This window comes from Aspergillus stella-maris (assembly GCF_047715825.1).
Source record: "Aspergillus stella-maris strain CBS 113639 unplaced genomic scaffold BDV14scaffold_29, whole genome shotgun sequence".
Lineage (NCBI taxonomy): Eukaryota > Fungi > Ascomycota > Eurotiomycetes > Eurotiales > Aspergillaceae > Aspergillus > Aspergillus stella-maris.
In genome coordinates this window covers 327981-347426 of record NW_027396823.1, presented here as the reverse complement: position 1 = coordinate 347426, position 19446 = coordinate 327981, and the positions used below count along the sequence as shown (strand labels likewise).

At 49.2% G+C, this 19446-nt stretch overlaps 8 protein-coding genes across 8 annotated transcripts; 5 read left to right on the top strand and 3 right to left on the bottom strand.

Annotated features, from left to right (window-relative positions):
- Positions 1–17: 17 nt before the first annotated feature.
- BDV14DRAFT_200511 (ankyrin repeat domain-containing protein) lies at positions 18–1483 on the bottom strand (the record flags this gene model as incomplete). The annotated part of the gene is made up of 3 exons (XM_073773529.1): positions 18–65; positions 144–1007; positions 1244–1483. 3 exons carry the CDS (start codon positions 1481–1483, stop codon positions 18–20), a joined length of 1152 nt encoding a protein of 383 aa, XP_073627938.1.
- Positions 1484–2411: 928 nt separating this feature from the next.
- On the top strand, positions 2412–5040 carry BDV14DRAFT_200510 (uncharacterized protein; the record flags this gene model as incomplete). Its single annotated transcript, XM_073773528.1, has 2 exons — positions 2412–2688; positions 4361–5040. 2 exons carry the CDS (start codon positions 2412–2414, stop codon positions 5038–5040), a joined length of 957 nt encoding a protein of 318 aa, XP_073627937.1.
- Positions 5041–5549: 509 nt separating this feature from the next.
- BDV14DRAFT_174053 (RTA1 like protein-domain-containing protein) lies at positions 5550–6247 on the bottom strand. The gene has a single exon (XM_073768830.1). The coding sequence runs from the start codon at positions 6233–6235 to the stop codon at positions 5720–5722; it is 516 nt and encodes a 171-aa protein (XP_073627936.1). The 5' UTR covers positions 6236–6247; the 3' UTR covers positions 5550–5719.
- A 1819-nt stretch (positions 6248–8066) lies between these two features.
- On the bottom strand, positions 8067–8873 carry BDV14DRAFT_200508 (dienelactone hydrolase family protein; the record flags this gene model as incomplete). The annotated part of the gene is made up of 2 exons (XM_073773527.1): positions 8067–8513; positions 8607–8873. The coding sequence occupies 2 exons, from the start codon at positions 8871–8873 to the stop codon at positions 8067–8069; spliced, it is 714 nt and encodes a 237-aa protein (XP_073627935.1).
- Positions 8874–9909: 1036 nt separating this feature from the next.
- Positions 9910–11447, top strand: BDV14DRAFT_64905 (isopenicillin N synthase family dioxygenase). Its single transcript, XM_073777221.1, has 5 exons — positions 9910–10311; positions 10359–10439; positions 10484–10870; positions 10919–11098; positions 11148–11447. Exons 1-5 carry the CDS (start codon positions 9973–9975, stop codon positions 11250–11252), a joined length of 1092 nt encoding a protein of 363 aa, XP_073627934.1. The 5' UTR covers positions 9910–9972; the 3' UTR covers positions 11253–11447.
- On the top strand, positions 11399–13066 carry BDV14DRAFT_64912 (uncharacterized protein). Its single transcript, XM_073777222.1, has 2 exons — positions 11399–12377; positions 12436–13066. The coding sequence occupies exons 1-2, from the start codon at positions 11642–11644 to the stop codon at positions 12927–12929; spliced, it is 1230 nt and encodes a 409-aa protein (XP_073627933.1). The 5' UTR covers positions 11399–11641; the 3' UTR covers positions 12930–13066.
- A 330-nt stretch (positions 13067–13396) lies between these two features.
- Positions 13397–16223, top strand: BDV14DRAFT_200506 (uncharacterized protein; the record flags this gene model as incomplete). Its single annotated transcript, XM_073773526.1, has 4 exons — positions 13397–13942; positions 14870–15893; positions 15959–16099; positions 16150–16223. The coding sequence occupies 4 exons, from the start codon at positions 13397–13399 to the stop codon at positions 16221–16223; spliced, it is 1785 nt and encodes a 594-aa protein (XP_073627932.1).
- Positions 16224–18127: 1904 nt separating this feature from the next.
- BDV14DRAFT_200505 (uncharacterized protein) lies at positions 18128–19406 on the top strand (the record flags this gene model as incomplete). Its single annotated transcript, XM_073773525.1, has 2 exons — positions 18128–18920; positions 18991–19406. 2 exons carry the CDS (start codon positions 18128–18130, stop codon positions 19404–19406), a joined length of 1209 nt encoding a protein of 402 aa, XP_073627931.1.
- Positions 19407–19446: the final 40 nt, after the last annotated feature.

Below are 19446 nucleotides of genomic sequence, written 5' to 3'. Positions count from 1 at the left end.
CATTGGAAGCCATGCGGCTACGTAACCCACGCCTCTTTCCGTACAAATAACCTAGCGAGAACATCCTTTAGGATGTTTCTATGAGTACCTAGACGGTACGCTACCTGAAACGCAGTACGCCCGTGTGCATCCCTGATACTTACATCCACCCTCCCGCTATCCAGCATCGTGCGTAGGACATCAGTGTGCCCATTAATTACAGCCACGTATAGAGCTGTTTGCTTCAGGGGTGACCATTCCTGGATTGCATTCACGTCCGAGTATGGTATGAGCAGCCTAACAATCTCATTGTACCCCCTTGATGCGGCGTGGAGGAGAAGTGTATCGCCTGATGGACCCGGGCGGCTAGTTGAGCTGAGGATGTAAGCGTGGTGAGGTATGTTTTGAGGATCGTAGCATTTTCTTTTCACACGTGATGGCATTATTTGGCGATTTGTGGAAGCGCCTGCTGTCAGTAGGGTCTGTACCACAGACGGATGGTTATTGATCACGGCCAGCATCAGTGCTGTTTCTTGATACCAGGACTCAGCCCTGACATCTACGGCCCCAGTGTTAATAAGGGCCTGCACAATATCAACTAGTCCTTCCTCGGCTGCATAAAGCAGAGGTGTATAACCTGAGATGTGCTTTTCGTCGGGAAATATTCCTGCGTTGATCAATATTTTGGCAATGTTTGGATATCCTACACCAATGGCCTGGAAAAGGAGTGTGGAGGTACGCATTGCGGTCCTAATCACATCCCTGTGCTCGAGCAGTAAGGCAGCTCTCTCTGGCCTATTCAGCTCAATGGCGGTTTCCAGAGCAGCGAGGAGAACATCAGACAGGTTGAGGTTCGTCTTGTGCGCTTCAAAGACGTTGCCCAAAGGATCCATGACGCTGAGCGGTGCGGAGCTGTTCAAGGTCGAGATTCCTTGCAGAAGCCTTGAAACAATGCCTAGAGACTGGTATCTCACTGCATCTAAGAGAGGGATTTGCCCAGAATCATCCTTGACGTTGATGAGGTCAGTCTTTTCAAGAAGTAGCCGAGCATCTACCTCGTCCCGTTGACGAACATATATATGAAAGGCCATGGCCCATCTTGGTTTAAAAAGTAAAAGGTTGATACGTGACGTATGAGCATTTCAAGTGCATCAAAAATCATGTTCTCAGCTGCTGCGTTAAGAGCGGTTTTCTTCCCAATCTCACAGTCTGCATCGACTATTCCAAGCTCCAACAACTCTCATAACAAGTTCAAATCGCCCACCGAAGCAGCCGCACAAATTGAGACGCTCTGGCCTCGGGCGTAGAGAGTCGAGATGTTAGGCTTCCAAGCCTTGATGACCTGGACAAGGCTGCGAGACCAGTTGTGGGTGAACCGCTTTGTGATTAGTCGAACAGCAGACGTATCATCCAGTTGAGCCCTCGCAGCAAGGAGACACCGAACGGTCTCCCACGGGTCGCTTGGTGTAACCTTGAGAGCATCGAGCGGCGATTTCGAAGACATGGTAGAAAAGGTAGACACTAGAAACAACTTTCTGCATCGGAAGCAGTCTCTGCGGACTCCTACCATTGTTTATATTAGCAGGGACCTTTGTCGTGTGTCTGCATTGTTCGTTACCCCTAGTGACAAAGGGATGGCCCAGGTCACGCTTAGAAACATAATGACATTATGAAAATACCTCATGAGTGCGATTAGTAAAAAAAGAGGCACAAAGGGCACTCTCGCTGTGTCTATGAGACGAGAAAATGTAGGCAAAAGGGGCCACCCGTTGCGGGGACGGAGTGGGAAAGAACAACCGGCTGCAGGTGAACCTGGGGTTCTACTCTCTTCACGAAAGAGATTTTTCTTTTCAAAATCTTGCCAGGGCATTCTCCCTTGACCTCAAAGCACGACTCGAGAGAATTGGAAAGCAAACGGTTATCGCATCCCGTTGATTAGCGAAAGTGCTACCGCTGTCGTCGTCCTAAGAGAGTTTAGATTTGAGTGTACTGGCCTGGCGCGCAAAGCCTTACTATGAACATTTCGAAACACACAGTCCCTCGAATTGTTTGCCACTCTTTCTTACCTGCAATTTACTAGAGACTTAAAGGCCATTCTGGAAACGAACAAGATGCCGGACTATTACCTGGGCATTCCTGTCCTTAATGCCAATGGCGTCTTCCCTATATGGACATGTTTGCCGCAGCTCACTGACCGTCTTGGTAAACTTGTTGTTGACGTACGACTATTTGGGCGAATTGTTGAGCCGCACATTGCAAGGAGACTGCTAGGCTGCGGGGGTCACAAAAAGTATGAATGAGACTTTTTGGCGCTTTTGGTACGATTCCTCACATATGGTCCCGTCGGCGAGAAGAACAACCCCGACGGTAGTTTGTGGACCACTGGAAATGGAAAGCGCTATATCAGTGACCGCTCCATCAAAGTCAAGACCATGGTCCTGAACTTCTCGTCTGCAGAGACGGATGAGGAGCTCCAACCTGAGGATGTTACCGCTGAAGACTGGCAAGAACACTTTTTCTCAACATACAGGTCAGAAATCTTTGATATCAGGCTTGAAGAATCCAAGACGAGACCTGCTTGGCTTGCAGAGCTGCTTGCGGAGGAGATTGATTGCTGTCTGTATTTTGGGAGGAACCGGGAGTATTTTGGTGCGCTTATGCTGCGGTGCCTAGGCAAGATAGAGATGTTTGTTGATGGTGAGGCTTTCCGTGAGTTAGATGTTGCGGGACGGTTACGGCACTTGAAGTCTCATCCTGAGGGGGTTTATGTGCATTCGCTCCGGCCTGAATGTTCTTCATTCCACCATCCAGGATGCTTGCTGTATTACACTCGTTTATAGGCTTTATTTTCAATATCACGTATTGATTTATGTCAATCAATTTCCTTCGTTTCTAACCCCTCATTCTCTGGCTATGAATTCAACCACTAATGGCAATAATAATGATGAGAAGCTGTTGTGAGCTTGTGTTTTTACCTATGTAGTTTTGGGGCGGGGTGATTAACACAGGGTGCAACTGAAACTATACGATTCAGATTCTAAGGGTTTAGTTGCATCGCACGGTAGGTGGTATCTAGATCTATGGTATGCCAACGGAGTCTGGGTCAGTAGTGTTTTTCACCCGTCCTTCACAAAGACAAAAGAAGGGAACGCAGCGAACAGGTCAAGGCATAACTTGGAGCCTGCAATTCCATCCATTAGCTATTCCGTTGGACAACCATAATACCAATGTTCGCCCACTAAGTATAGGACGTCCGAAGTAAGGCTTCTGACCGGCGAACTAGTTTCGCCCCTAGGTTTAAAGGCGTTTAGCCCGGGTCTATAGACTAATAAAAATAACTCTAGTAGTAACGACCCTCACCGCAATCCGTAGGTTACTTCTATGATGGAGGGTTCTTCTCTCGAAGGTGCGGACGTTCCTGGGGATGGGAACAGGTAGACAAGATTTAGTTCAGCACCTTTTCGAAGACGCAAAAGAGCCCATGGTTGTTGAATGTTAGATGTGATAGCGAAATTTTGCTTCGTTCCGACATTCATATTCAAACGTGCCACTTCTGTTTGAGGCTATTTATCACCCCAGTGCTACGACCCTGCCAGTCGCGCGTCCGGATGGAAGGGGCCGGCGCCCGCGGCACCTTCCCTTTCAGGGCATTATGAGTCTACTTTCTACGAGTCACCAGCTGACTGCTTTCGCTTTTCGTTTCCTTTGGTATTTTTCACGACCGATCAAAGGTCATTGTCGACGCCATGGTTCCTTTCGTGGTCCTAACAGCTAAGCAATCTACCCGACGTCGGCGTCCCGATTCATATTAGCAGCGTCCATCATTTACCTACCACGGGGCTCATTCTAGAATTTGAATCAGTGCCTGAGCCTCGATTCATTAAAGTTATGACTCAATGCCCCTGTGAATATGGTGAACAACAAATTGGATCTGCTTGCCAAGGCACCATGTGGGCTTTGCGGTATCGAGCCGAAGCGACGAGTCATTTGCCTTTCTTGATATTGCGGCGCAGTCGCCGCATGATGTAACATCGATAATGGGTTGAGTCGATCTCAGGAACATTTAACGACACACGGGTAACCATTGATGCAGGGGAAAAAATCCGAAGGCAGATTACGAGCTGCCGACTGCAACCAAGGACCTGCGAACCCTGTACCATGTTTCCGTTTCTCGACTTCCCAGCTGAAATCCGCGCTCTTATTATTGAGCATGCCCTCTTTGGTAGTCATGATCCACCGGGGTATCCATCAAAGGAAGGTAGGCGACGCTTTTGGGATTTCGGTCATCTAACGTCACGATATGGGCCCTGCTGGGAGACTTTCAGAACACACAGCCCATCAAACGCTTTACAGCTCCTCCTAACATCGCGCCAAATAAAAGCCGAAACTCGCGCAATCCTAGACCTGGTCAAGAAGACGAATTATCATCTGGATATATCTGTTCTCGATGATAATGAGCTATACGCCACCTGGCTTTGTGTCCCGAGGCTTAGCACGTATATCGATGTCGTCGAGGTGGATGTACGGCTATTTGGGAATATTATTTACCCCAATGTTGCCCGAAGCATGAGAGGCGACGGCGGGCACAGTCGTTACGAATGGGACTTTCTCGTCGTGCTTGAGCGGTTTCTGACAGTCGGGCCCGTCAGCCAAAAACGAAAGCTAGATAAGGATGCGGATCAAGATCCACCATTCGGCCGTCGTTCATATTTTGATCGCGGAATTAAGGTTAATACGATCGTTCTGAACTTCACTTCTGCGGAAGAAGGTGGAGAGTTTCCGCCTCACGAAATCAGTTATGAAGATTGGCAGTGGCAGTGTATGGGAAGACCACGAAATAGAGACGAGATTACACTGGAGGAATATAATACGAGGCCTGAATGGCTAGCAGAGCTGCTTGCTGAAGAGATCCACTGTTGCCTACATTTTGGAAGAAGCAGGGAGACTTTCGGGAAGCTCACGAAGGAGCGCCTGGGCAAAATAACGATGTTTGTTGATGGCAATCCATTTCGGGAGATTGACGTTGCTGGACGGTTGGATGACCAGAAATACCGTGCTTAGGGGCAGTCTGTACCGGACTGAGTTCATGATATCTAAGTGTGCAGATGAGATGACGGTGTTGGTGGTATCATGGTTAGGCCACCCATGATTTCGAAACCCGCAATCACACCAAGATTTACCGATCTCTTTGGATCAATGCGGTCGAGGGTCTAGACATATGGTCTACCTTCAAGACGCCGCCGTTGGGGGCCAAACATGCTGGCAGTTTCGGCCCCGTCCAATGCGGATCGGGGAGCTTTGCTTCGTGATACGAGGCTTCAGGTCACCAAGAGGCTCGAAGATTGCTGGAACACATCTCGTATCGGGACTGGATTGCGGCTGAAGGGAGGTCTGAGCAATGGGTGGCCTTGCAGAACGCCGCGTTGAGCGAGCTTCTGCCGCTAGGTGAGTCTGGACACCTTGAGAATGGGGCCATTTACCTCGATACTGGACCAATGAGAGTGGGAATGGTTGAATGTAAGATCAGTATTCAACCAATTCTCTGTCTTGGGTTGGTGAACATTGTATATCGGATATCGCTTCTATCAAAGTCCAACATGAGAAACAGTACAAGAAAAACCAAACATCATCGCTCTAGAAAGACAAATTCTCAAGCACAAGCATAACCATAACCCATAACAAGCATCTATCCAACCGATCCCCCCAAAACAAAGGAAAACCACCACCCATCAATCGACAACTAAACCTGCCTACTATCATAAGGCTGATAAGCTGTATTTCCACCCGCATACTCCACCCTTCCCAATGAAATCTCCGAGTCACCCCCATTCGAAGCCTTCCTGTACTCCTCCCCGCTCTTACCCCTTGTAGACCAAACAGCCCGATGCCACATCTCCTTCCAGACCAACCCGGGATGGAAAATAGTCAGTGCGATAACCGCAATCCCAATCATGGTCGCTTCAAGAATCATGAACGTTACTTCGTCGTTCGCGAGGTGGCCGTCGAATCCTTCAGAGAGTTCTGCGCAGCGGTAAACGGACCGAACGATAATCACGAATGTAGCCACGGATATTCCCCACAGCGAAGCTTTGAAAAAGGGTCTGGAACGCAGCGCGTCGAATTCACCATTGAAATCGGACCGTGGTGCCTTCCTCACACGCAGGGAGAAATAGATACTCATCCCCGTGAAGATCAAAAGAGACGCAACCTGCCATGCCAAACCAGCAATCATAATATTGATTCCGAGATCAGACATATCCTGGTCGTCGTCGTCGGCGCTCGCCGCAATCCCTCCACCAAGAGCCTGAAGGACGAGTGCAATAACATCAAACGTAATAAACGTAATCGTGTACGTCCGCGGCTTGAAGTAACTTATCCGTTCACCATACGCAACAACGAGCCTCGAAAGCGTGAGGTATATCGCGGCTGTAAGAAACGCAGGCGCGATTGTAAGGGCAACAAGGTACTGCAAAAACGCATCGCCGTTGAAGGGGTTATCGTGAAGTGAAACCCTCCCCGCGTATCCGACGACTTCACCGATCAACCCGAGCGCCATAGCTACCATGAATGTCCACGTTTTGTATTTTATGCCGAGGGCTATTTGGGCGAGGGCTGCGATGCCGAAGATTGCGATGAAGAGGATTTGCGCCCAAAGGAGGGGGATGTATTCCATTGAGGCCATGGATAGTGGGCAGGTGTCGATAGTACATAGCTCTGGGTTTTCGAGGAGGGTTTGGTTTGTTGGGAGGGTGTCTGTCATTTTGGCGGTCGGAAGTGAACAACGCTGTGAATGCAGAATAAAGAAATGAAAATTGATGTAGAAGTGGAAAGGAGGATGCGGAGCTATAGAGCTCTTTTGCTTGAAGATTATTGATGCTGATGACGATCCTGGAACCCGGGCATCAAGACCCTTAAATATCCATCTGACAGCTTCCAAACCTCGCATATCGCAAAATCAGCCTTGAATCCATCCTGCACCGCCAACAGCCGCTAGTCAGTGCAGGCGTCAGATAATCCAGCTACCTAATCTCAATCTCACTCATCCTGCAGCAAAACGCCTCAGGTATCAGGTATCTACATTTCGAAGACCAACCCAGCAGATTAAGCTCTTCGCAATTTGATCTGATTGGGCGTCTCGTAAAATCTGAAGCTCTTGCTAGAACTAAACTAGTTAGGGCTACGAGATGGATCCACTGTGACAGCCTCGATGCTCGAATGGGTCCGCTCTGACTCTGGCCCGTGGCAGAGGCTGTGCTTTCGACAGCATTCTTAGTTCTTACTCTTACTTACGGGCTTACATTGACTAACTCCTACTCCGACTGCTCTGACGGTGACGATGCCCAGCCATGGTATCGTGGTGTCTATTTTAAGGCGTTCTTACGGGCTACCCTATCATACTTCGCCAAAATGCCGATCGGGGCCATCAGCCCCCACGTCACTTCAATCCCGTTGACAGCCCAGTTGCAGTTCAGCCTCCGACTCCGACTTTACTTGGTCAATTCCGACCGCTAGCGAAGTTGCGAGGGCGAGTAAGAGAGCGCGTTGTGCTCTTGACTGGGTAGCGCTCGGTCTTCCAGGTCCCTCTTCTGCAGTTTGTAGTTTGCACTGCCATCCCCACCATAACGGTGTGTCAGATCTCTAAGGCTGGACCAACTCCTAACTTAAGGTGCACACCTCACCTCGCGGCCGCGGTCTCCTTACCGCCGGGGCCACATTACACTTCCGTGCCCGTCACCCCGTCCCTCCGTCCCTCCGAGCAGTAAGCCATTGGGGACTTCGTATCTCGTTCCTTGGCGCACTTAGCTGGCTTAGGCTGCGATGTTCCTTGGAAATTAGTTCCTGGTTTGCGTTTCAGCTTGCTCAGCTGCGATTAGATTCTTCTTGTTGAGGGCTAATTGTTTACGAGGGGGCCAATGATGATGAAGTTGTTGATCCCGCAGGAAGGGCAGAGAGGACCACGTGACTGGGTTGGGGGGCTTCGCAATGTAGAATAATCCGCGAAATAAATTCCTTCTTATCTATTCCTAAACCTGTTGTTTCTCGGAGAATATTCGTCTATATATACTCTTTCCCCGATTCCTCAAACCTCAAACCTTTGTGACCCCCCCAACATACCTCACCCAACTAACAACAGCCCCCATCCCCCGTTCCAGCGCCTCCTTTTCCCCCGGCTTGTTCGTATCTCCTCTACTCATACAAGCGTGCTCAACGCCCGGAAAGTGCTGCCAATCAAACTTGACACCCCTCTTCACAAATGAATCAAAGGTATACTTCTTCAACTCCTCGTTAAAAATGGGATCATGCTCCGGAGCAAGGACCTGCGTCGGAACAACAACACCATCTATATCCTCCTTTGTAAGGAGACTCGGATGCGCAACGATAACACCATCAGCCAGAGGTCGTTGGTCCGCAAGCGGAGAATACGGATCCTCTGCACCAAGACGGAACGCAGCCCATCCGCCCCAGCAGTATCCGATCGCAATAAGGATATCATGTCGACATCGTAACTCGGTCGCAACGGCAAGAATCTCATTCTCGCGGATATCACGGGTATTCCGGGCCCGAAAGCCAGACAGGTCAGGGACTTCGTTGAATCATCCTGCGATAAGAAGGTCATGCGGTAGGACCTCGCCGCCGAAAAAATCGGGGACGTAGACTGTGCTTCCTGTTTGTGTGGCAAATGTATCTGCCAACAGCCGGATGTTGGGGAATGTCCAGCCGAGCATGTCGTGGATTATGAGGATTCCGATGCGGGTGTTTGCTGTTGAGGGTGTGGAGGATCGGTTGGGGTCAGTAATGTAGGTTTGGTTTGATTCGATTGTGTCGACGCGACCTGTTGGTGTGCCGTTCCAGGGGAAGGCTTGGAGGCAGCAAGGGGGTATTTCGGTGGTCATTTTGAATGGTTTAGAATTGGGATGGTAGGCGATTAATGTTCTTGATGTGGTCGGATGCTTGATGAAATTTAATTGTCCGCTTGGCACGCCAATTTATAGTCTTGCTTGCTCGTAGATATGGAACGGAGATATGAGAGTACGGGGATAGAGACGTGGTTTATGCTAAAGTCCGATGACTTCATAGGGCGATCGAGGTACATACCAGATGTGGTTAACGTATAAATCCCAAGGCCAATCAAGCGAAGTGTATTGGGGTTGTGGGGATATGACTCGGGAAGCTTCTAGGGTTCCTTAGGTAGTGTGGCTTTGAAATGCCAGACTCGTCGTATAGATAATCGTACAACGGAGGAAACTCAGTGGAGTCTCAAGACTTGCTCAGTTGCATATTGCTTGAAGTTCATACAACAATGCATATCAAGGATTCCTCTTGTCTATTAGATGTGTGGCTAGCAACTGTTGGATACCAGGTGCGGGGAAATATATTTCAGACACACCCAACCACGGGCTATTGCCTTTTTACAGTACTCGCACGCCAGAAAGACATATAAGAGAAATTCAGCAAGCGCATTGGATAAGATTGATTTGGCGTATCTAGGAAGCTTCAGGGACCCTCGATGTTTCTAGTCCGTCTGGTCCTGACGAGCAAAAGAAGACGGAATAGGGGAGGAAGGGAAAAGGTATTTTGAAGGGAAGAAATGGAGGAGGGAGTGAAAAACCATAACACAACGGTGGAAAAGCCCACTGCACCTGCGGATTGGCAAAAGACATGCTGGGAATAATTCACTCTTTTTGCAACGAACTTGCGCATATTTGATCTAATTTTCGATCTTCGTGAAGCGAGACAGCCCGGTACACCATCTTGCAGGTCCAACATGGAAAAGAGCGACCGGTTGCTCCTTCCTTCTAGGTCCAGACAACTCAGAGCAGACCATGGTCTGGCCTTAGTCCTTGGGACTACTCCAGGGATATGAGTACTAGTGTGATTCCTTGTATAGCAAAATGAGGCTCTACCGAATTAGAGAATGCGGGGTGCGATCACGCCACCAAAAACACACCTTCTGCCCCTGATTCTTTTCTTCCTCTTACACTAACGTCGACCATGTCCGAGACATTCTCTTCCATCCCCACCATTGACTGGCGCCGTTTCCAGGACCCAGCGTCCAAGAAAGATGCCCTCAGTGACCTCCGCGAAGCCATCTTTGTGGTCGGATTCCTGTACCTGACAAATCATGGATTGGAGGTGCGATCACCGCATTTGATGAGAAGACACCCTAACAGAATTCAGGACCTAGTCCGAATGACACACGCCAGACTCCCAGAGCTTTTCAACCTTCCGGACGAAACCAAAGCGAAATGCGATATGATCAACTCGCCCTCGTTCGTGGGGTATACGCGATTAGGTGCGGAGACAACAGCAGCCAAGACCGATCTACGCGAGGTATGCGGAAGGACTTATCACTATCAAACTGGGACTGAAAAGAGAAGCAATATGATTTCGGAACACCTGGAATGAAGCAATGGACCACAAACCAAGACATATGGTGGCGCCTGGAGGGAAACAGTCAGGTGCGTCGCTAGGGTGGTTTGCATGCCTCGCGCTGATTTCGCAGTACCCCGATGTACCAGGTGCAAAGGAACTCGTCGAAGAGTATATCACCAGGTCGGCAGAACTTTCGCAACAGTTTATGCGATATGTTTCAGAATGTCTATCGCTACCACCGGACACCTTCGCCGACTTCAAGGGTAATATGGACCGTTTGAAATTCATCAAGTACCCGCCCTCGCCGCCGAGTTCGCAAGGCGTCGGTCCGCACAAGGACTCTTCCGGACTATTTACTTTTCTATCGCAAGACAACACTGGGGGCCTCCAGGTCTTGAACAAGAATGGCGAATGGATTGATGCACCGCCGGTTGAGGGCAGTTTGGTGGTCAATATCCAGCAAGGCCTTGAAGCTATTACGGGCGGAATCTGTGCCGCCACTACGCACCGAGTCATGGTAAGCTGAATTCAATTCAATAAGCTGGTCTGCTCATCTAAGATACAGGCCCCTACAACCAAGACTCGGTATAGCATCCCATTTTTTCTCGGTGTCCGGATGGACCTTACAACAGAACAGCTTCGGGACACGGCCGCCCACATCGTTGCCCGCATCCCAGAGTCCGATGACCGGAAGAAGCGCGCGGTGGATGTACCAAGCGAGTTCCTGTCGCCCCTCTACTCTTGCGTAAGTGTCCCGATATGCTTCAACACTGGCATCATTGACACTTTAATAGTTCGGTGAAGCGTACCTTCGAAACCGCATCCTCAGTCATCCCGATGTCGGTCAAAGGTGGTACCCGGAGCTGTATGAGAAGTACTCCAAGCAGGTACTTTCCTAGAAATGGGGCTGGAATGATGTATCTCGAGCGATCTGGACCTACATCACCCATGGCCAGGCTCCCCAGGAAGTGACTGTGACGAGAATGTTCTCATACTACGGTGTTTCTAGCAGGACTGAATTGGCCCGTCCATCTCGATAACTACATGAATTAGCTTTGCCACATGAGCTCAATGCAAAGCCACCATGAATCTCTACTCATGCACCTCTACCTTTACCCATGAATATCCGTACTAAAAATAAACATCCAGGTGTTTCAGGAACTATAAAGACCCCAAGTCTTTGTCAACGCGCCCCATCTACTGTCTTTCTTTCGTTTGGTCTTTATGCTTTCTCTGCCAAGTTATCAAGAACGCCAAGCCTCTACACCACTCTTTCAGATACTCAACAATGGCTTTGTACAATCCCTACGGGTCACCGCATCTCTTTCTTGATCCAGACGGCGATCTAACCCTCATCATCCACGGCATCCCCTCAACGACTATAGCGGCCTTCAACCCAACCACCGCTCCACTACGCGACATATTCGCCAAGCTCCCGGACCTCCCAGCCTACGAGACCGGCGGAACCTCTCCAGCCCTAACTCCACCAAACCATCCATTCCTTCGCCTCTTCGTCGCCGGCCAAGGAGGCTTCGACGCTGACGGCAAGCCTATACCACCAACTGAACCTCTCCGGATCCTGGTCTCGTCGAAGCACCTGACCACTTCGAGCTCTTACTTTGCATCCGCCCTCAAGAAACCACCTGAAGGACCTTACGCTCAACATCTCGAACAAGTCATCTCCTCAGACGGAATAACACTCCTCTACCTGCTCGCCATCCTGCACTGCCGCACCCACCTGGTCCCCCAGAGTGTCCCATTCAGAATTATAGATGAGATGGCCATTTTAGTGGATTACTATGGGTGCTACGCGGCCGTGAAATTCGTAGCGGACAGCTGGATCGACGCTATCAGGAACGTCCCTATTCCTGAAAATGATGAAGGTGTTCGACTCCGCTGGGTATTTATCGCTTGGGTATTTCGAAGAAATGATATCTTTGCGTCTGTTACGAAGGAACTTATTATTTTTGCGAGGGGGAGGATTGGCGTTGGTTTTTGTTTGCCGTTGTCGGGGTTTGTTACTGGTTAGTCTATTCCGTCTATCGTCCACTGGAGCTCAACCCTAACTAACGGATTCGACAGACGCCCTCAACCACACCCGAACAAAGTACCTCCGGACACTAACAACCTCCCTAATAAAATCCCTCCCGAAACTCCAGAAACAAGGCTGCCGTGCCCGCAAAAAGAGGATCTGCAAGTCCAAAAGCAACACCGAACTCCGCAAGCGCCTATTGACAGCAAACCACCGCAACTCCGAAAACGACCTGTGCATATTCAACGTCGTGCGGGAATACAATACCGTTTTACAATCACTGAACATTTTGCCAACCAAATATCTTACGCCTACGCCTGCAATTGAAGGTCCGGACTTTTTGGGATTGTCGATTGTGGGGTTGCTAGCTGAGGTTAAGGGGTTGGATGTTGGTGAGGGGCCGGAGTATCTTAAGGGTGAGCGGCATGCAAAGTGTGCTTTTTCGTATAGGATGAGGCGGATGTTGGAGAAGTACAAGGTTCCTAAGGGATTGGATATGGAGAAGGAGGCGGTTAGTGGGGGTTTGCCTGTGCTTAAAATGTGATGATAACTTGGTTGGGGTAAAACTAGGTAGTGTCTTTGGTGGGAATGGCGTGGAATTGAGGGCTAAGTGAGGGGAAGGTGATTTTGAAGGACGAACATCGGACAACCACACGTCAATATAGTACCTATTCAGCTTAGCCTGATCTTCTCCGTATTGGCCCCCTCTTCGTAACAGGCCCTTGGCTACGCGACGTTCTCTGTTCGCAATATTTGGTAGGAGTTCGGGGCTCCGTCGCACCTTCCTTCTGAACCCTCGTTGGTTCGTCGCCTGCCTGATGCGACAGCCCTCCGTTTACCAGTGGTATCATCAGGCTTACCTATCGCTACAAAATGATCTAGTGGCTGCTTAGTTTCAACATGTATAAATCTAATCACGTGCACGACTGACTTTAAACTCCGGAACTTCACCGCGCGTCATTCTGCAGTCCATCAAGCTCTCCCAAAGGAAAAAGATCGCCAATCTAGATCATGCGAGGCACAAGTCAAGACCCCAAGGGTTTGACGTACGATTTAGACCCCGACGGAGACGTTACCCTCAACGTCTTCCACGTTCCTGCCGATCTCCCCGCCCAGCTGGAGGATTTGACCCCTGACGTCTTTTCCAGCACGGTGGCCCCTTTCACACAGAAAAAAGCACCCTCAAACAAGAATGGTGCACAAAAGAAGCGAAACTACATTGTATTACGCGCGTCCTCCAAACATCTATCCCTTGCTTGTCCCTACTTCAAACGCATGTTCAAGAGTGGCTTCAAGGAGAGCAATCAGTTCCGGTCTGACGGCGCTATTGAGCTAAGTATTGAGCAGAATAACGGCCTTGCATTTCTGATGCTCATGCCTGTTATTCATTGCCAAACAGCCCTAGTTCCCCGGGTCATCCCACCAGCCATGTTGACTGAGATTGCAATACTTGTCGATTATTATGAATGTCATGGAGCCGTCCAGGTCTTTTCGGACATGTGGATTGCTGCCAATGAAGACCAGTCCACAAAGCTTCTGAGCAAGGCTCTACACTGGGTGTTTATTGCTTGTGTGTTCTATAAACCCCATATATTTCGAGAGCAAACGCAGATCGTAATGGAAAACAACAAAGGCCCGGTCCGCAATACTCGGTGCCCGATACCTCGCGAGGTACTAGGTAAGTTCGAATTCTGTACATACCGGGGCCTTAAATAAGACAAGATATCACTCAAGATGCAATAAATAGCACGCGAAGTGACTGGCTGCAACACCTGGTGAACGATTCACATGATCTCTTCAATGGACTTTTAAAACCAGGGTGTTTCTTCAAGAGTTCAAGCGACTACAAACTCTGTTCATGTACCGTACTCGGTGCCCTAACCCAGCAGTTGACAGAACTAAAGCTCCTCCCGAAGCCCGAAAGTCCATTCTCCGGCATTCAATATTTGATGCTTTACGCCGCGTGCTACACTAAGATAGAATCTCCGCGCATTCCAGATGCCATGTCTGATCACAACAATAAATGTGCCCTGTCCCGTCGCATGGAGGTTATAATACAGAACAATAAAGAAATCAAAGGTCTCGACCTAAATGCGTTTCAACCCAATCGCCCCTCGAAGAAAGGTCGGAGGGTATGAATTGATGAGAGGATACCAGCTACTTTGTTCACCTGCGAAGCTCTTAATACTCAAAGCGTACGGGTGAGCCAACCTGTATCGAAGCCAGTGCTCACTTAACATCGCGCCTGTATTCTGCGGGACGTTGATGCAGACAGCAGATTTCGCAATGTTGAATCTTAGCAGGAATCTCTAGCCTGGTTTCAGAAATACGTTGATCTTGATATAGCATCCTCCTCGTTCTGGTCTGGATTTAGGTCGTCAGTAGATCACGTGCTCACGCAACACATGCATTTGTGATTGGAGTCGCGCGTCTCCTTTTCCGCTCCACAACCACGCGCCAAACTATCCTTTACTAATGGGGCAGGACTCCAGCAGTATGGCAAGATCTTCATCACTCTATGAATTAGATCCAGATGGCGACGTGACATTGTTCGTCTATAATGTGCCGGATGATTTGCCCGCCGAGATGGCCGCATTATCTCCGCATATTCTAGCCGGGATAAGAATTAAAGAGGAGCCAGAGTCGGATTCCGAAAAAACAGAGAAGCGCTCAAAGTTCGAATTAGAGTCACGTCCATCCTCTAACGTGGCAGCTCCAACAATTTCAGCATCACGAACCCCCGATACGTCATCTTCAACGTCAGGCGAGGAGAATGTATACATTCCATGGAGCCAATCCCCTGTACCTCGTCCGAACCATCAAGCCGTTCTACCTTCCAGTGAAGAAGTAGAGCCTCAAGACGCACCAGCGGTACCAAGAGACCCAGCGCCGTCGGATCACCCCGCCAATGCCAGCGATCCAGCGCAGGAGAATGCACGACCCTCAACAAATGCCGAGGAACCAGCTCTTTCAGAGAACCTAGACCATCAAGCAACTGTTGCACCACAGTCAGACACAGACACGACCGCAGAACCTGGAGAACCGCATATCGTCCTCCGTGTATCCTCGAAGCACCTCGCCCTTGCAAGCCCGCATTTCAAGCGCATGTTCAAGAGCCAATTCCGAGAAGGTACCGTACTCCGATCCACGGGCGGTCTGGAACTCCCAATTCGTCAGCCAAACGGGGTCGCCTTTCTGCTACTAATGATTGTTATTCACTGTCCTACGCGCCATGTTCCACGGGAAATTACCAAGGGAATGTTAACTGACATTGCGGTCTTGGTGGATTATTATGAATGTCATGCAGCTGTCGAATTCTTCTCGGACTTATGGATCTCCGCTATTGAGAACAACAAGGAATACAACGCACATGAGTTTCAAGACTGGGTTCTGATCTCATGGGTGTTTTCAAAGCCAGGGATCTTCCGGAATAGTACAAGGAATCTCGTGGAAACTTGCGACGGGGTTATCGCAAGCGATATGCTTCCCTTCCCGTCTGATTTGATAGGTACGTGACCGCACATGATCCATCACTGTAGCCCTTTAGCATCAGTTAACGTTCGAGACGCCCAGAGGAGCTGAACCTGGCCCGCGAAGAAATGATCGGCACCATCATAAACGAGCTGCATGTCTTGCACAACGAACTGCTTAAAGGCTCAGCCTGTAACTTCTCAGATTCAGGAAAAAGCGAGATCTGCTCCTATGTTGTGCTAGGTGCATTGACGAAACAAATGGCCGATGTGAAACTAATACCAAGGCCACAGGCTCCATCCCTGGGTCTTCAAGTCTGGAACCTCTTGGAGAAATGCGGCACGATGAAATCTCCTGTGTTTGGTGAACGGAGCAGATTCGACCATCCCGGGAGTTGCGGGCTGGGGCCTCGAGTAGAGCGCCTGATGAAGTTTTGCACGCCGTTTCGTGGTTTAAAGTTTTGTCTAGGTGAATGCCAGGAGAGCAGGAAAAGGCGGCGTCCTTAATTGGCCTTGTAGTTTAGGAATACAACCTGGATTCAGCCACAAGATTACAAAGTTTCAATCTAGCGTCGAACGGCGGAGCAGTGAGCCGAGAACGATGGCGACGCCAAGGCAACAGAAAGACAATACAGATATCTTTAGTGCTTGTCTTTCTCATATGAAATCCGAACCACAAGAATAGAGTTGATGCAAATGCTGGAAAACCATACATTGGTGCTCACGTGCCCGTGCAGAGGGGAAAGTGCGCGTCCGAAGCGCAACCTGAACATCCACTCACTATCAGCCAACATTGTTATTGAAATGAGAGATGAGCGAGAGAGCTCAGATTATTGTTCCGAAAATTGACTCCTCGTCTCTAAAGCTCACGGAAGGTAAAAAGGACGACCACCAGTTAAAGTATGAAACTGACCCCAAGGGCGATGTGATAATTGTTCTGCGTAATGTCCACAGAACTCTCCCCCGCCGCCTGGAGGACATATCACTCGATGTTTTTGCCGGTACATCCTCTTGGGTTAATTCAAAATGCTGCTTCCACAAAACAAGTATTTCGCTGCGCATCCGGGTCTCGTCAAAGCATCTTACTCTCGCATGCCGGTATTTTGCACGAATGCTGGCCAGCAAATTTTAAGAGGGGGCCAAATTTTTCATGAAACGGGCGTTGTCGACTTAGAACTAGGGGAATCTCGAACAGTTCCATTTCTCCTACTTCTGCTGATTATTCATGATCGCACTCGTCAAGTACCGACCACCATAACTCTACAGATGCTTACTCATATGGCTGTCTTGGTCGATTACTATGAGTGCTACGACGCGGTTGCCGTATTCTCAGATCTACGGATCAAAGCTTTGAGTACGAAAAACTCGTCCATGGACAACGCGAGAGTTCCCGGCCATTTTACATCGACTCGTTTTGCGCTTAGTTGGCTTGTTATTTCGTGGGTCTTTGTTGACAAGACAATTTTCGCCCAAATGACACAATATCTACTAAACCACAGCAAGCATCTTATCGAGCCCGACAATCTTCCAATACCAGAAGTCGTACTAGGTCAGCAACAGCTACCATTTTATCCCTGGACCGTGTGCTAATATCTACTTCGTTCCCAAAAAGCCAAAATGAACAAGGAGCGAGTTGACTATATCCGATGGCTCATCGGCGCGATGAATGTTTTACATTTCAAGGCTGCATCCGGGTGTCTCAGGAAGGAGCTTCTGCTGTTCTCATATGATGAGATGAATGAATGCAGGTACACTGTCCAGGGGGCAATGACAAAACAAATGATACAGATGAATCTTCTTCAAGCACCGCGACCCAAACCTCCATTTTCAACTTTTAGCATCTCCAGGCTAAAGTGCGAGTACGCCGCGCGATTTAGCTCATCGCAAATTCATACCAAGACGGATCATTATGTTCATAGCGATTGCGAGCTGTCGGTTGGTATGACCACCATGCTGGAAGGGTTCGACGAGCCGATTGGACTTGATGTCGATGGTCCAGAGTTTTCAAACGCTCGCATTAGGCTTTGATGGCAAAGTGTCAGTCATTCAGATGTATGCAGTGTCGGCGGCTTACCGTTTGACCAAGCCAGAAACTGCGTGACGGTTCTTAGGGCTTCGTACCCCCAGCAGCATCAGACACGTGACCATACTGACCGAAACCCATCTGATCACGTGTTGTCGGATCAAAACATCAAAACAAGAATTGTTGATCTCCCACTCTACAAGTCTTTTCGTGATTTTCCTTACACTTTGGACTTAGTTTACCACTGACATGGACCAAAACACCACTTCCGCGGTCTCTCAGCCAGGAGTGGAGCAGAACTGTGAAGACTCTCTCCCGATTCTGCAAGAAATTTGGTCCCAGTCTGGTATAAACTACGACCTGGATCCCGATGGAGACGTACTCTTCAAGATTACTTGTTCTAACGAATGCCTACCGGCTCAGCTGAAAGATCTTGAACCAGATTTGCTGAGCGGACTATTGACGGAGTCGGAGGAATCTGATGTGGATGCCCCTCAGTCGCCAGCTAGTGAACCCTTAGTCGGCCAACCACGAGCGGACAGTAAACCAGTCACTGAAGAAGAGCATCAGCAACTCCTCCGGATCAGGGCTTCATCGAGGCATCTCATCTTGTCGAGCACATACTTTTCACGGATGTGGACTGGCAAATTCCGGGAGGCGGCGGAGCTGAAGAAAGGTCACCTTTTAATTGACACAATAGAAATATGGGATGTCGTCCCGTTCCTTATAGTCCTCCTCGCAATCCATGGAAGGCTCCGGAAACTTCCGCGCAAGGTATCGCTGAGGAGATTCACCGATATCGTGACACAGATTGAATATTATGATTGCCATGAAGTCATCGAAGTTTTCAGCGAGCTATGGCTGGCTCATCTAGAGCAAACAGCCCTACCGGAGACATACGGCGAAGATGCTCTGTCCTGGCTGTTTATATCCTGGGTATTCAAACGGAAGAAAACATTCGAACAAATCACTCGCGTGATTATCCAAACCAGCACCCAGGAAATCGATGCTGACGGTCTTCCCATTCCGGGGTTCATCATAGGTGAGGGCAATCGTGCTACCACTGACACAATTGAAAGCATCTCGGATTATGGCTAACAATCAGTGAACAGAAGCAATGAATGAGAAGCGCAACACACTGATCGAACAAAGACTTGATGGCCTTCACGACCTTTTCAACCGCCTATCTACAGGGACCTACATGTGCAAACAGTATCTGTTCAATTGGAACGCCACGTCATGCACGCATTTAGTGCTGGGCGCCCTGACGACAAATTTAATAGCTATGCGCGTCTTTTTTCCAAAACCACAACAGCCTTATGATGGCCTGTCGATTTGCAATATCGATAAGCACTGCCGTGAAAAAATGAAGGCGTCGACGCATCAACTGGGTCAAATTGATTTGACGTCCAGCTGCTCACTTTATCAGAGGGTGATTGTGGCTCTGAAGTCTATTAAGGAGCCGGATTTTCTCAACCCAGTATACTTTGGCTTTGAAGCTGAGGATAACAAGGATACTGCTCAATGAGAGTGTCATGTGTGCACGTGCATTGACCACTGCAACCCAC